At 37.1% G+C, this 17,602-nt stretch overlaps 1 protein-coding gene across 1 annotated transcript; it reads right to left on the bottom strand.

The window, feature by feature from the left end:
• Window positions 1-5,107: 5,107 nt before the first annotated feature.
• On the bottom strand, window positions 5,108-17,364 carry LOC144977021 (malonyl-CoA-acyl carrier protein transacylase, mitochondrial-like). The gene is made up of 5 exons (XM_078921717.1): window positions 16,496-17,364; window positions 16,031-16,118; window positions 12,155-12,375; window positions 10,235-10,387; window positions 5,108-7,615 (listed from the first exon to the last, which is right to left on the bottom strand). Exons 1-5 carry the CDS (start codon window positions 17,261-17,263, stop codon window positions 7,373-7,375), a joined length of 1,473 nt encoding a protein of 490 aa, XP_078777843.1. The 5' UTR covers window positions 17,264-17,364; the 3' UTR covers window positions 5,108-7,372.
• Between the last annotated feature and the right edge of the window lie 238 nt (window positions 17,365-17,602).

The following is a 17,602-nucleotide window of genomic DNA, read 5'->3' as shown; positions in this document are numbered from 1 at the left end:
CTTGTCTTTTAATCTTTTAAAGATTATCTCATTTAGCCCTTAAATGACTGATGCCCATATTTAAGTTACTGACGGACATATTGCCAAAGCTCAAAAATAGTGCATTAGACTAGAATATATGGTCCAAGGACTAGGAGGAGCCGAAAGCAATATCAATTTTTTGCTACCTTTTGTATTGGGTGCAAAATCTTAGAATGCTTTCCAAAAGGCCTTACACTAATTCTAATGCACACAGCCACACAATTACTGCAGCACTGGCAGAGGGATAAGAAGAAAATTATAGAAGAGCAAAAAAGCAATACTCAGCCCAGAACTGAAACCAGAGGTGAGTGCTCTGCGCTTTTGAAACCCTTTTACTTTTAAACCATAATGTGAACTACCTCCTGAATTAGTTTGCTGAGGACAGTTTGTTTTTAAGGGTTTTACTGCGCTTGCATGATGCATTTACAGTGGAACCTCCCAATAACGACATGCCACGGGACCGAGTTTTTATGTCGTTATCCGGAGGTGTCGTTATTTAGAGGTTACCAAGATGGCGGACAAAGTGGGCGTGGCAAGGCCCGCGGGACCAGTTTTTATTAACATTGACAAAACAAACAAAACATTGTAGTGTATTCCTCTTAGAGGGTTCTTGTGCGTGTGTCTGGATGAGACTTTTAGGTGATCTGAACTGAGTACACTGATAGTGTGCTCCTGGAATCTACATCTGATCTGTTCCCTATTTAAACCATTCCCCTTTGTCTTACTTTTTCTTATGTCATTTCAATTGTAAATCTAGAAGGTTTTTTACTATCCAATTTTCTTCCTTTTTATTGGCGCCGATATGACATAGATGTGTCACAAGCATCGTAAAACCCTTTAAAACAAACAAAAACAGGTAATTCGGACGCTGCGAGTTAGATAAAATTCCTCCTCCTCCCACAAAAACACTACTACTACTGCTTTTTTGTTTGTTTGTTGCTTTAGGTCTCTTCCAACACAATTGAGGTTATATGAGAGACCGCTGAAACAAAAAAACAAGCAATCTAACAAAAATAGTACAAATGTAAATCAAAATCATAACCTAAAGATATCATAAGCTAAATTATAAATAACCAAGAACAAACAGGCAGAAGATTTACAGAAAAAAAAATATCCCCTGTCAAAAATACAATCACAAACCAAAGAAGCAGGATAGGCTAGTAAAGAGAAGAAGAAACGACATCACTATCGGATCGTACACCCATGCACTACTACTGCTACTACTACTACTATACTACTATTATTATTATTATTACTACTACTGCTACTACTACTACTACTACAACTACTACTTCTATCACCACATAATATCACATTTTCCAAGATTTTGTGTTTACTTGCTTACACTTACATTTATACCTTGGTTTTTATTAATGCATATCAGCCAAGATTCGTCAAAAAAAAAATTGCGTTCTCATTGGTTTCAAAAGCTGCGTTCTCATTGGTTCAAGCAGGAATCATTTTTATAAACTTTGAGTACTCATACTCGGTATTTTTAGTATCAGATATCTACGAAAACTGCCGAAAATCGCCAAAATGATGTCGTTATTCCGAGGTTTTATCAAAAAATGCGTCGTTATTTGGAGGTTTTTTTTACTGATCTTAAATAGAAAAAAAATCAGGACCATGGGTCAATGTCGTTATCAGGAGGTTGTCGCTATTCGGAGGTGTCGTAATCGGGAGGTTCCACTGTAGGCAATTTTAGTACTAGTAAATAGGAAGAAAATTGGATAGGCTAAACATTCTGGATTTATAATTAAAAGGACATGAGAAAAAGTAGGGCAAATGGGAATGGTTTAAATAAGGAACATACCGGTATATGTAGAATCCAAAAGCACACTCAGTATCACAGTGTACTTAGAAAGAGGTCACCTATAAGTCTCATCCTGGTACACGCTCAGGTCCATACTAAGAGGAACACACTTAAACTTAAATGTTATGTTTTTTGTTTTTAAGGGTTTTACGGCGCTTGAAACACATTAAGGTCATATTAGCGCCAGTAAAAAGGAAGAAAATGGGATAGTAAAAAGTTCTAGAATTACAATTAAAGCACCCAAGAAAAGGGAAGACAAAGGGGAATTTGTTCAAATAGGAAACGTAGATTCCAAGAGCACACTATCAAAGTACTTAGTTTGAGATCACCTAAAAGTCTCATCCATAGACAAGCACAGGTCCCCACTAAGAGGGATACACTCAAATGTTTACAAATTATAAATAATATGTAAACAAAATAATACAGTGCATAACAGAGAGATGATTTACAAGGAAAAAAATATCATCTCCCAAAACTCTAACTATACATTTGACTGTTTCCCTCCAAGCTAGGGTATTCGGGCAGGGCCTGGACAAAACCAAGTAATCTCATGCCAAGACAAAGACAGAAAGCATGTTGGAAAACAGATATATAGGGGGATAGGAGACACAGTATGTACCTCCCCGCCCACTATGGGAGGTCAGGAACCCCACCCAGCACTTAAATGTTAACAAATCATGATACATATTCAAAACGAAAAAAATATATATATACCAGTACATAACAGTAACAGGGAAAAAAAAATCTCAAAACTATGACTATGAATTTTACTGTTAAGCTCCAGCTTCATTAGGGCCTGGACAAAACCAAATAATCTCACTCCAAGACAAAGACAGAAAACAAGTTGGAAAGAAGATAAAGGGGTGTACAAGAAGACACAGTAAGTGCCTCTTTTCCCACTATGGGAGATCAGGAACCCCACCCAGTGAAAAACAGAGATAGGGGGATAGAAGACACAGTAAGTGCCTCCCTGCCCACTATAGGAATGGGAGGCCAGGAACCCCTACCAGTCTCTTAAGCAAGTCGCCTACCCCTAGCTCCCCTTGCTGTACTGCATTTTGCAGCTGAAGCCTTGGTTATTCCAGACTTCCCTTGGAATAGACCCTAAAGACAAATTTCCTCTCTGGGATAAATAAAGGGAATTTATTATAACATTGTATTTGTTATTTTATATCTTGGTTGAACATATTAAAAATTTAATTTAAAATAAAAATTACTGTATTTATAAAATTTGATTTAGATTGACATACAGGGTGTTTTTTTGGTTTTCTTTTACTACAGGATAAAGAATTGAAATACACTTAAAAACTAGAAATGATAAAGTCATCTAGTTTTTCGTATAGTTTTAACCACTATTCAAAATTTTTGGGGTGAAAATTTCAGGAAGATGCTATTGTTTCTTTGTTTTTAAGGGTTTTACGGAGCTTGCAACACATTAAGGTCATATCAGCACCAGTAAATAGGAAGAAAATGGGATAGTAAAAAATTCTAGAATTCCAATTAAAACATCCAAGAATAAGGGAGACAAAGGGGAATTGGTTCAAATAGGGAATAGATGTAGATTCAAAGAGTGCAACAACGGTGTACTTAGTTTGAGATCACCTAAAAGTTTCATCCAGACACAAGCACAGGTCCCCACTAAGAGGAATACACTCAAATCTTTACAAATCATATATAATACATAAACAAAACATAATACAGTGCATAAAAGAGAGATGATTTACAAAGAAAAAAATATCATCTCCCAAAACTAACTATACATTTCACTGTTTCCCTCCCAGCCAGGGCCAGGACAAAACCAAGTAATCTCATTCCGAGACAAAGACAGAAAGCATGTTGGAAAACAGACATAGAGGGATAGAAGACACAGTATACCTCCCTGCCCACTATGGGAGAGGAAGATGCTATTAACTATTAGCCATTACAATACAATTGCGCTTTTTGTAAAAAGAGAGAAATTTGACTAATGCAAAGTCTTGTTCCTCTTGCATCAAAAAATTGCCTGAGTCAAATATATCCCTTTTTACAAAAAACGCGAATGTATTATAATGGCTTATAGCATCCTCCTGAAATTTTCACCGCATAAAACTTATGGATAACTATGCAAAAGACTACATGTTTCTACAGTAGAACATGAAAGTAACGTACTCGGAAATAGCGAGTAAAATCTAAATCCCCGTTTTTTCTCTTATTTGAGTCAATAAAATTAGCATGAAAGTAGCGAGTATGAAAAAGAGGTCAACTCGGAAATAACGAGCATTTCCTGCCCCAGCCTAGGACTTCGAACGAAGGAAAGCAATAGACTAGGGCGATTTAAATATTTTTAGCCTAGCTTCTTTCCTTTTTTTATTTTTCATTACGAGTAACATTACATAGTAGTAGTAGCCTAGTCTGTAGTAGTACATAGTAGGGAAAACACATTTGGGTGTGTGTGTATTGGGGGTGGGGGTCAATTATTCACCCGATGTGGTGCCACGCGACATGCGAGGTAAGCACTGGCAGCCAAGATGTCAACACTTAGCAGCATCGGTCAGCGAGTAGCATTCGTTAATGAACAACACGATCAGCGAGAGAGGGGAGCGTGGAACCATCATTTTCAGTGGGTCAGTGAGAGTGATGCGCTTGCTTACCTCATCAAACATGCCTAGTGCATACAAACACTCGCACACACACACACACACACACATGCACACACACATACACGAAATCTTGATGGCAATGGAAGGGGTGGATCAACTTCAACCCGTGGCCATCATTACGTAGTTAACGAATGCCGTGTTCAACCCCACCCCCACCCCACTTTATCCACACACAGTCATTTGCACGCACGCGCGGCACACACGCACAAACACACACACACACACACACATTGTTTTTCCATATTATTGTACGGCCGAGTGACCTTTCCTGGTAACTCGGGAATAGCGAGAACTCGGAAATAGCGAGTAATCAGGAGTGGACCCGTCGAACTCGCTATTTCCGAGTTCTACTGTATTATTTTTAGTTTTTAAGTTATATCAATTCTTTATCGGGTAGCAAAAAAAAAATAAACACCCTGTAGTTTTATTGTGAACATAAAATGCGTCTCAAACTCAGACCCCCCCCTCCCCTGCCAAAAAAAAAAGAAAGAAAGAAAACCTTGGATTTTATAACCCTTATTTTGATTACTACGTAAATTTCAAAGTTCAACATATGGCTATGTGACATTCATAATGAGTACCAAATTGAGAAGATTGGTCACAATTAAAATTGACAACACTTGACACACATCAATTTATTTTCTTCTTTATTCATAAAAAAATATGAATATGAATAAATCACTAATACTAGATGTGCAAGGATACCCTTTGTTACAATAAAAATGCCTGAATTTTTCTTGTAAAGAGCACATATAATATGAAAATATTTTGTGCAAATTTTCTCTTCATAGAATGGTATCACCTTAAATCATAGAAAAGGATAAATAACCATCTAAATCCCCTTAAATATTGCCTTCCATTAATCACGAACAAGGTCAGCCGGAAAATTTTACAAAGCTGATTTTCTGGATTGTAATAGAACATTTGCAGTGATGGTCCCGTGGGGCCTTTTGCAAACACAAGCCATTGAAGATTGGTGAAATTTGGAAAAGCCAAACATTATCTCTCTCTATAATATTTAAGAATTAAATCACTCCATTCAAAGAGTAACCCCTGTGGTATCGTTATAACCCAACAAACCGATATTAGGGCTGAGGTTTCCAGAAGGGTTATCTTTCTTCCTTTTAAAACCCAATAAAAAAAATACAGTAACCTAAACATTCACATAAAAATTTCTCCACAGTGAGTTAACAATGTAAAATAAGCAGTGTGAATGCAAACAATCAGTTGAGATTTCAATTGAGTATACAATAATGCAGAATTGGTTTGACCAGTAGACATGACATGGAATGTTTTTTGTCTCCTGACCTGGATACCAGTTCAATTTGGTAATCCAGGATGATTCCTTATTAAGCAAAGAATAATATCCTAAAGGAGACAACATTTTACAAGAAAAAAATGGGTACATGACAAGTAATATGTCAGGCAATGACAATGACACACCATACATCTACAATACAAAGTTTTAAACAAGTAAAAGCTATGCATCACCATTATGCAGCTCCAACTTTAAAACACAATTTAGCAAAAATATATACATTCACTCTTAGTTGACGTAATGTACAAGTGGCCACTGAACTTTTGAAAGACAAGTTGAAACTGTATATTTAAAATGTTAAATATTCTAAATTGGGGAAAAAATATTCAACATAGAAAAAATGCATATACCTATAACAGATTTAAACAATGTATATGAGCAAAAGAATAACCTTTACTCTGGTGCCATCAGTCTTTATGAGCTATTATAAGTATAAGACAGATTGATTTAGAGTCTATCCCCATTTCTGTAGCATTAAATGGACTGTAACAAGTGTTTGATACACTTTTGATTGGACACTAGACTATAGCAAAGTACATTCCACAAGATCTAATAGACCCAGCTACCCAATCACTGATGGGTCAGAAAAAAAGCAACAAAATCGAGTCAGCCTAGGATCAAAACCAGTCCCTTTGCTTGTGAGACGAGTGCTCTATCAATTTAACTGTCTGGGCCTCTGCTTTTAAAGTGGTACATTTACTTTGATTCCACTCGATCTTTGATTTCATCTCACCAGATATAAAACAATAGGTGGTAACACAAAACAGAACTACTTTTACTATTCAAAAGCCTGCCTGGATTGGAATGTTTTCAAAAGCTTCCTAAAATTGCTGAGCTCGGGGGAGTCTTTGATTTCTTTATCTAATGTGCAACACAAAGAAGTATAAGTATAATTTCACTTGGATTGAAATTTTGAATCTCACATTACAACATTTAAATTGTTCTCGAAGTAAAAAATCACAATCCCATTCTTTCCTTACAAACCAATTAAATTATTGGACTGAGCATTGCTTTTGATGCACAATTTGTTTCCAAACAATTTCTCATTTACAATACATTTAAAAAAATAAAAATAGAAACTAATAAAAAAACTAATCCTATATATACTGCTCAAAACAATATCATTGACATTGTTTTAAAAAATGTGAAATCGTATAATTCAACAAAAAACATAGAACATAAATCCAGTTCCTGCATTGAGTTTAATAACACTATTAATCCCTGTGGGCAGCGTTCAATTTAACTCTGACCTAAAACCATATAAGCCAATATATTATGTGGCCAAACACTAAGTTAAAAGAAATTTAATCTCATGTTGATACTTACTTTTCCTTTAACTGTAACTCCTTACAACTTCAAATCGTTTGGATAAGTCACTGGTCTATTACAAAGTACTTTCTGTCAGCTTTATCATAGAGTGAATGGTTCTACTAATGCTGGGTGAGCACAGTAGCAGAAATCAACTATTATGATTATGAGGATCATGTTACCACTGCTGGAACAGAGGTTAAATGATTAACAAGAACGAGTCTTCAACGATCTTATCAAGACATCATACCACACTAAATATTCATATAACTTTCACACTTCTATATTATAATAACTTTTAAATGCCCGCATGTTGACCTGCTTGAGTAAAGTGCCCATCTGCTTAGAAGGTCCCAATTCAAATGTTTGTGGGAATGCTGTCCCTTGATTTCGTTCATAAATGGCATGCATTGTCTGCTCCCACTTGACCGGTTTAACCAGCTGCTGGGCTAATTTGTGGGCAAAATTAGCTTTAACGTGATACTTTTGGCCTGTTAGGTTTGAATAAACTGGAATCTGTGGAATGTTTATAGGAAATAGTAGTAGTAGAATTTAGGGCTTTAACATTAATCAAATAAATTATTAAAATAACAAATTAAAAAAAAACAACAAAAACCCCTACACAAATAAAAAAAAAAAAATCCAAAGAAAAGAGTACAAACTTGAATATAGCACAAACTCTACTAAATGTGCTCAAAGAGAGCGCCCTTCACAAGGGGTCCCAAGCCAATGAGAATACCAATCATAAAAGGCAATACATGCAGCCTGAAAGACGTTCATACAGTTCATACAATGAACAAAATTGTAGGTATCCAAGTGTATTCATGAATCTTGTCTCAGAATACCTAAAAATTCCCAACCCTAAATTAATTACCAAAAAAAAATTTAAAAAAAGGAAACAATCAAATCACAAATGGAACCCCTTGGTAAGAAAAAAAAAAAGAACTTGCTGAATTCTAGCACGCCGAATTCCAGCATACTCTGCAAACGGCACGCTGAGCTTGGTGACCAAATTTTATCTTCATAACAAGTCATTACCTCCCATGAGTATTGGATGCATACTTTTGGCTTCTCCCGAGAACCTGCTAGAATCTAGCAATTCTGTATTAAAGACAAAGACAGAAAGCAATAAGGAAAGGAGATATAGGACAAAAGCAGAGACAGTAAGAGGATGTCCCCAACTCATGATGGGAGATCAATAGCCCCAACACAAAAATAGGTACTCAAATACAGTGCAACACGCATTCGTCAAACTAAACGGGACAGCTGGAAAAGTTTGTTGAACCTGGGTGTAAGACAAGGGTAACAAGCTGTAATTTACTGTAATGAAGCCTACAGATCTCAACTTTGCACACACAGGTTTTGTAGATTTATGAAATTATCTATGCCTTTTTGTTGACAAAATAAGGGCTATTATTCACTGCTGAAACACACACACCATTGCATGCGTGAAGGGGCTTGTATTCACATCCGTAGAATTCAAAAACTTATAATCTGAGACCATAGCTTTCCTAAGTAGGTACTTGCCAGTCACCCGAAACAATCAGCCCCACATATTCTGATCATCACTCAAAAGTTGTATTAGTGGTGGTAGGAATGCTGAATGATGCAAAAGCTGAGGTGGAAAAGGAACTGGATGGTTGGAGACGGGTTTTGGAAAGGAGGGAATTAAGGGAAAGCAGACCGAAGACAGTGTATTTGTGCATCAGACAACAGAGATCAGGACCACCAATAAATATAGAAGAGGATGTTCATGAGACTGAGACAAACCAATTCAAATACTTAGGAACATCTGTATAAGGAGATGGAGATTAATAAGAGGATACAGGCAGGCTGAAAAATTTGGAGGAAGGTAACAGGAGTTACATGTCTGACAAAGGAATTTTCGCAAAGCTGAAGTGGAAAATATATACATCTGTTGTAAGACCAGCAATGTTCTTACAAAAGATATATGGGCTAGAGACAGCAGCTACAACAAAGAAACAAGATAAAGAAGTTGAGGTGGCAGAAATAAGGATGTTGAGATGGTACTTGGCTGCACAAGAAAAAATAAAGTGAGAAATTAACAAATTCGGAGGTTGACTGAAGTGAAGAATGTATCAATAAAGATGAGAGAACATAGATTGAAATGGTTTGGACATGTAAAGAGAGAGAGTACACGGGAAGAAAAGTATTGGACTTAAAATTAATGGGAAAGAGTGGTGGCTGTTGTAATAGTGGTGGTTGTAGTAATGACGGTAGGGATGGTGATATGGTGGTTGTAGTAGTAATAGTGGTAGGGATAGTGAAGTGGTGGTTGTAGGGATGGTGATGTGGTGGTGGCTGTGGAAGTAGGGATAGTGATGTGGTGGTGGTAGGGATGGTAATGTTGTAGTGGTTGTACTAGTGGTGGTGATATAGTAGTGATAGTGACAGTGACGATGAATTGGTGGTGGTGGTGATGATGATGAGAATGTGGTGGTGGTGGTAGTGATGATGATGAGGATGTGGTGGTAGTGCTAATGATGATAATGTGGTGGTGATGGTTGTAGTAGTGCTGGTAGAGGCGATGGTGATGTGAATGGGTGGTGGTTTTAGAAGTGGTGGTAGTAATGCTGATGATCTTGAGATAGTGGTGTTGTTTGTAGTTGTGGTGGTAATGACAATGATGGTGAATTGGTGGTGGTTCAGGTTGTAAATGAGATGTGGTGGTAATGATCATGACGATGATATGGTGGTGGTGGTGGCTGTAGTATTGGCGGTAATCAATTGATAATGATGGGTTGTTGTTTTCATGTTGGTAGTGGTGATGATGGTGTTGTGGTTGTAATAGTGGTGGTAGTGATGATGATGTGGTGGTGGTACTGATGATGATCATTAAGTTTTGGTTGTAGTAGTGATCTCACAAAATTCAAGGAGTTTTCTCCTAAGATGAAATTCAAGGAGTTTTCAAGGAGATTTTCTCAGTAATTTCAAAAGCAAAGAGTTTTCAAGGAGTCCTTGAATTTTAGGAGGCTGTGGGAACTCTGGTAAAACAATTCGTAGATACTGTGAAAAATTTACAAAGGCATAGGTAATAATGAGGAAATTTTGTCCTTGTTAGCAGAACCCATGCATTTGTCGAACACGTGTTGCATTGTTTCAGTATTGTCTTACTTTTGGTTTATTGATCTGTATCTTTCTCAAGGTGTCCTCCAAAGGATTAATGGCAAATTTCATGAGCTGAGTGTGGAAAGCACCGCTGACAGGAAGCCGTTTGGTTCTCAATAAACCAAACTCTTTGTAGTTGGTGCTTATAAACTCCAGGGCCTGAAGGCAATTTAGAATTTGATAATATAGATATATTATTGAAGTACCATATATATTTTAAAAGTATTGAAAAATGAAGTCAGATTCACAATCTCATCATCTCGTTGAAAATAAAAGAAGAGAATAACAATAACAATAAATAAATAAATAAAGAAAATTCTCCCCTCCCCTTCCCCCCCCCACCCCCCGAAAAAAAAAATACAAAAAAAATAAAATAAAACACACAATGTTAATAAAAGAACCTGATTTACATTTCAGTGCTGAAAAAGAAGCATACAAAATTATGAATTGTATAATCAATCAATACAGTCATTCTTTCTTGAAATTTTAGCTGAACACAGATTGATGAGCAGATCAATCAAATATAGTGTTTCTAAGATTTATTGTTAAATCACTTGACACATGCTTGATCGATCCTGGGTGAAGTCAACATTTTTTTCTCTGACCTCAATCTCTCCAACCAGCAGTGATTGGGTATCTGGGTCTGTTAGATCTTGAAGAAAGTCCTTTGCAATAGATTAGCATCCTATCCAAAGGGTAGCAAGCCATTGCTATTGTCCATTTCACACTATAGAAACTGAGATAAACTCCGGTTTCATGGGCCTAATGGTACTGAAGGACTATTCTACTAATTTTTTGACACAAACTATTTCTATTCGTTTTATTCTATTTTTGGTGGGATTAACAACTCTTGGAGAATGCATGATTTTTTATACTTCTTAAAATGTGTTCAAAATATCAAACAAAATTCATGAAATTTCAAAATAGTTAGTCTAGAATGATATTTTAAAAAACACAATACGCAAATGTGTAGATTAGTAGTATTGCTGTGATGCAGAAAAGTGATTTTGTCTGGCTCAACCCATAATAAATTGAACAAATAACAGTTTGCAATGGAGACACAATTCAAGTGCACAATCATCACTCCACTTCCTAATCCTTTCTGGACAAAAATCACCAAATAAGTTCCAATACACATGTTTCAATCATTCAATAATTATGATGGGCTGATGAGACAGTTCATTGAAATTTGGCCAATGGACTCTGTATTTATCAGATTTCTTCTACAGAAGCTATCCAAGATTTTGTATTTTCTTTGGCTAGTGATGTATAATATATTGGGCACATAGAGTAGGAATGGGATATGTTATTGTTGTCACTATTTTTGTTTTACTATTGTTATAATATCGGTAAGTAAAGAAGTGAGTAACTATGTAAGCAAGTGCGCCTGTAAGTAGTGAGTAAATTTTCAAAATTAGTTCAAAGTCCAAACAAAGTGATAAGGGCCATTCAGCCAGAGTTGATCCCAGTTTCTATAGGGTTAAGAGGATGTCACAACTACTTGCTTTCCATCTGGGCACAGTTGAGTCCTTGGAACAGGGTCTTTACTCACATTCTCTCACCGTACTCAGATGTAAAATGAGTACCTGGCCGTCAACAGCGTTGTCTCTGTCGAAAAAAAGTGTAATATTGCCAAACAGGCATCATGTCTCATTCTACATGTTACGTGTTGCTGTTGGTCAGGGACCCTTTGTAAAGCGCTTTGAGCATGTTTAGTGGATATTGCGCTATATAAAAGCTCAAGTTTTTAAAAAAAATCTTATCGAACCAGCTACCCAATCACTATTGGGTTGACAGATAAAATCTCAACCGAACCTGGGACCAATACCAGTATTTTTAGTTTATAATTATAAGTAATTAAACAATTATTAAGAAAGTAAATAAGTAACCAAGTCAAACAAGAAATATGATCTTATCAAAATTTACCGCAGCATGTCCAGCAATCACTTTGCATTCTGGGAAAAGATAATTGGCAACCATACAGATTGGACGACGAATTCCTCTTCTCTCTTCACAATATTCTTTGGCCATCGCCATTGCCTCCTTTAGCTTGGAATCGTGGGCCAGGAAAACTGTCATCATCCCGCTGGCATGTTTTTCTGATGCCACCTGCATGGCTTTTGCTCTGATATTCACAGCAGCAACAGCTGAAAAATACAAATTCTGACTATCACATACAAACGTGATAGACGGCACGGGAATACCTGGCTGAAGATGAACAGGACATGACTCAAAATAAAAAATTGAGATATCATAGGAAAACATGTTTTCAAATCTTTTCTCTTGAATAAACCAAGGGGAGAAATTCCATATACACAGTTGCTCACCCTGAATTAAAGTTTTATCTATTAGGATTGATATTAATCAGATAAATTTTGCATTGACTTACTTACTTATCCGAACCAGTGACCACCTGAGCTCTAGCCCTTCTGCATTGACAATTAGTGTCTTTATTTTGTTAGGCTGTAATGCCGAAGACAATTGGGTAACTAACTAAGATTGTTACACAACTTTTGCTCGATTGGAAACAAAATAATGAAAATACTGAAACCCTTTTTTTAGTGGTTTGTTACAGATCAATTGGTTCCTTTCTATTAAAACTATTTCAAGGTATGCATCAATGTATATACAGTAAAAACCAGATAAACAGAAAACCTTTAAACCGAAAGGAAATCAAAATGTAGTAATTTTTTCCTCTTTGATTTTGTTAATCAACTATCGGTAAACCAAAAGCCACTATGATTATGATCAAACTATCGTTAAACCAAAAAGAAATTGCTGAATATCGAAGCAAAAAAACTTTGCTGATAACCAAACGAAATTCCCATTTCATAATCTCTAACTCTTACTAAGACGCTGTTATTCAATCATATTCATTCGCCACCACCCACCATAGCACACTAGAGACTAGGAATTTGCCCGACATACACCTTCGGTTGAAACCACAGCCTCCCCACTTAACAACCAACCCACCTCCCACACCTCTTTAAAAATCTCCTAGGCACTCCTAGAGACTAGGAACTTGCTTGTCACATACCTCAGTTGAAACTACAGCCTCTCCACTTCGCTACCAACCCACCTCTGCCCCCCTCCCCTTCCTCCCACCCACACAACTCATTCATATCCGTCCACCTCTCTACTCTCCTACTCACCCCTCTCCCAACCATTACCCAATATATACTCTTCACATCGTCACCCTAACCACACCACTCCATAATGCCGTAATCATCTCAGTCCACTTCTCTATTCCCCCCTCCCAACCACAGACAAAAGAGAGGGCCCATCTCTTTGTGCCCCCAACTGCACCAGTCCACTCTTACTTGATGATGGCGAGTGCACAATGCGCTGGGTGAGATCAGTAATGTTGTAACTTTACTCTCTCACTCTCATTATGACGTTGGAGTCTTATAACCTCAATGGCATCTTTATAGAGTAACAACATTATTGCTCCTACTCACTGAATGTCTCCTTAGCACCTATTCTCAAACAAACTACACAACCTAACCACAAAGTGACTAAGTTGAATTTGATCCAATATATTGTGTGTGACAATGGGATGATAATAGCAGGTTCTGGGTGTCTGTTTGAAGGGTGTGTACGTTGAGAGGATCCATAGAACTCATCATCTTGTTGCTTCATACTTCACTCTATTTTGAAAGTCTTTGACACGCCAACAACTCTAAGATTTCTCTTCCCCTCATTATCATCGAAAACATTATTTCTAGTAGACACTACCAGTAACTGCAAAGTCATGTCTACCTAAACGTTTTCATTTTCTTTATAATACTGTAATCCATTCGACATTACCATATTTTATTAATACATTTATTGCTGGTAAATAACAGTACAATAATCACATTAAATCAAAAGAAAATAGATGAATAAAATGGAAAAAAACAACAAAAACAAGCAAACAATCCAACCCTCCCCCCCAAAAATAACACAAAAAAGCAAAACAAACAACACTAACCGATAAATAAAGAACGACATACTGATGCAGTGCTCACCATGAGATAATGAGACAACCTAATGTATCAACTATGATTTTGAGTATGGAAGAGTTTTGCCGCTTGAAAGTCCTGATAACTTTTAGAGGTATGTCTAAACCGAAATAGAATACCAAGTCCCTCGAATTTCAGTTTAACAAGTTTTTATTGTATTGACTGTTTATAGTGTATGTAGCGGATGCATATGGAATTTCTCTCAAAACAATATTTAACTTTTAACTGAATCATCCAACTATTAATGCTTCCATAAGTAGCTTATGTTTTACAACAAATGTCTTAAAAATTGTCCTATGCCAACTTAAGACACCATTTTCTACCAGACCCTCTTGCCTTTAAAAACTTCTATGCCTTTAGCTCTAAATAAAATAAACGAAATGAGAATGAACATAGGAATGTCACTCAATCTTCAACTTAGAATATTTTATTGGACCTTTGAAATGGTGCGACTGCTAGATACTCTTCAATTTTACATATACCGTATTAAAATTTTAAAAATATATAAAATACTAATTTACTTACAACTAAAACTTGCTCAATCCCGTTAACCTGTATACTGCCAACATTGCATACACCAAGTTTATGCAGGAAAAGATATCATAATTATGTGTGATCTCTGTGGCAGAGAGGTAGAATGGAACCGATTGAAGCCATTATGTGCAAGGCCTGTGACTATTTTTCTGATGTTGACTTTCGCTTTGTCATTTTAATAAGATGCTTTACAAAAATTACTCCACTCGCTTGATTCAGGTTAAAATAAGTAGGGTAATTGGCTTAAGCAGTGGAGGATGTTGTAAGATTGTTAGTACAGTAGAACTCGGAAATAGCGAGTTCGACGGGTCCACTCCTGATTACTCGCTATTTCCGAGTTCTCGCTATTCCCGAGTTGCCAGGAAAGGTCACTCGGCCGTACAAAAATATGGAAAGACAATGTGTGTGTGTGTGTGTGTGTGTGTGTTTGTGTGTGTGTGCCGCGCGTGCGGGCAAATGACTGTGTGTGGATAAAGTGGGGTGAGGGCGGGGTTGAACACAGCCTTCGTTAACTATGTAATGATGGCCACAGGTTGAAGTTGATCCACCCCTTCCATTTCCATCAAGATTTCGTGTGTGTGTGTGTGCGAGTGTCTGTATGCACTAGGCATGTTTGATGAGGTAAGCAAGCGCATCACTCAATCACTGACCCACTGAAATGATGGTTCCACGCTCCCCTCTCTCGCTGATCGTGTTGTTCGTTAACGAATGCAACTCGCTGACCGATGCTGCGAAGTGAGGCATGTTGACATGTTGGCTGCCAGTGCTTACCTCGCGCGGCACCACATTGGGTGAATAATTGACCCCCACACGCACCCAAACCCACACACCCAACCCTCACCCAAATTTGTTTCGCCTACTATGTACTCTAGACTAGGCTACTAGGTAATATTACTCGTAACGAAAAATAAGAAAATAAAAGAAGCTAGGCTAAAAGTATTTAAATCGCCCTTGTCTGGTGTTTTGCTTTACTTCGTTCGAAGTCCTAGGCTGGGGCAGGAAATGCTCGTTATTTCCGAGTTGACCTCTTTTTCATACTCGCTACCTGCATGCTAATTTTATAGACTCAAATAAGAGAGAAAAACGGGGATTTAGATTTTACTTGCTATTTCCGAGTTCTCGCTATTTCCGAGTACGTTACTTTCATGTTCTACTGTACAAGGATATGCATATGTTTCTCTATTTCTTCCCGATGACAAACTGTTAATTAATGTCAGTACAGAGCACATTATTTCTCTTTTAAAAAAAACAAGAAAAAGAATCTTACCATCAGGGAAATTCAACACACCAGCAAAGACAAGGGCAGCAAATTCTCCAACACTGAATCCAGCAGTACCGACACAGTTTTCTATGGCCTGAAAACAAGAAAACAAATCATGGACTCCACTGGCCTAATGACTTTTCACTTTTTGAAAGGGATGTTGACATATAAGGACAGTGTGTGTTGCTTATTGTATCATGTTTGTATCCCTGATGACTTTACACTTTTTAAGAGATGCTTATATAAATAGAAAGGGTTTGTAGTATGTACGTTTAGCTTACTCTTTGTGTTTGTATCTTAATGTGTGCTCCATAAAACTCTTGTGAGAAGATGTCAGTGATCATTGTAGGAAAAAGGGCCTCTCTCTTCAGACTGTCACTTTTTATGATTTAAATCATCAAACATTAAAACATAACGAAAATGCTATGTGACCACTTTTAATCTGAGGTTGAGTACCATATACAAACTTACATTTGGATGCTCTTCTCTCAATCTCTCCACAGCCGCTAAGGATGTTATCATGACAGAAGGTTGGCAATATATTGTTTTATCAAGGTCCGATTTGGGTCCCTCTAGACAAAGTTTTAGAAGATCATATCCTAAAATATGACTAGCTTCCTCGTAGAGTTCATTAACACCCGGATATTGAAGAAGATTCTTTCCCATACCGACAAATTGACTACCCTGACCAGGAAATAAGACAACCGACGTCACTGAGGGATCTACACCATAATTAGCTTCAGTATTGTCCCTCTTCCCTTTGTTCTTCCAAATTCGATACTTAGGCATATCAGAAGGAAATTCAGGAATATCCGATGCCTCCGAATAGTGAGGTAATTTATTAACAAGATACTCTTTTACTGTAGAGTTAAGTTCTTGATCAGCATTCCATTCCTTTTGTCTTGTGTGGCTTTCTTCCTCGGCAGCTTGCAATTTTGACAGAAATTCATCTTCTGTAATTCCTTGTCTTTGCAACCTTTTTACGAGTCGTCTCGGAAGTTTATATCTTGATTCAGAAAAATCGCCATTGCTGTTGTCATCTCCATGTGAAGAAAAATATTTTCTTTCCACTGACCTTGGACAACTGATGAACCGACACCGACCGCTATCTTTGGAATGATTGCAGTGCAGATACGCCGCACATCTCGCCCAGTTAAAAACCGTGCCGGTCACATTCGCTAGCACACTCCGCTGATATAGACAGTATCGAGTTGACTTGTAAAATATTCCTGCTGACATTTGTACTCTAAAAAACCCTAATTATACAAATAGGACCATGAACAAGAGACAAAAAATAAAGATTAATTCAGCTTTGCTGTTCACACTCGCAGGAAATAAACAGATAACGAAAGCGAAAGTAGGGTATAAAAAGCAGTGCTTATGTACATACAATGAGTTACTACTTTAAATTTTTATGCAGAGGTTTGTCTAACAAGGCATTGAATGAATTGGTGTTAAGTAAATTTGAATTCATGCAGAAACCTCCCTTTTAGCATAATATGTGTTGTAATGATACCTATCCATTTAACAACTACTATTATCTTAAGTCTTACGTGTGGATACCTCATATCCGTTACT

Source organism: Berghia stephanieae, chromosome 7 (assembly GCF_034508935.2).
Source record: "Berghia stephanieae isolate SIO BIC M18660-M18661 chromosome 7, UCSD_Bste_1.3, whole genome shotgun sequence".
NCBI lineage: Eukaryota > Metazoa > Mollusca > Gastropoda > Nudibranchia > Aeolidiidae > Berghia > Berghia stephanieae.
Note: the sequence above shows the minus strand (reverse complement) of the source record. Positions and strands in the feature narration are given on the sequence as shown.

Bases quoted from the DNA above. Each gene is read 5' to 3' on its own strand.
- LOC144977021 (XM_078921717.1), bottom strand. From the start codon at position 17,263: ATGTCAGCAGGAATATTTTACAAGTCAACTCGATACTGTCTATATCAG. The intron at 12,376-16,030 runs GTAAGATTCTTT...TGTATTTTTCAG, and splicing joins TGTGTTGAATTTCCCTGATG to CTGTTGCTGCTGTGAATATC. The intron at 7,616-10,234 runs GTAAGACAATAC...AACATTCCACAG, and splicing joins TACAGATCAATAAACCAAAA to ATTCCAGTTTATTCAAACCT.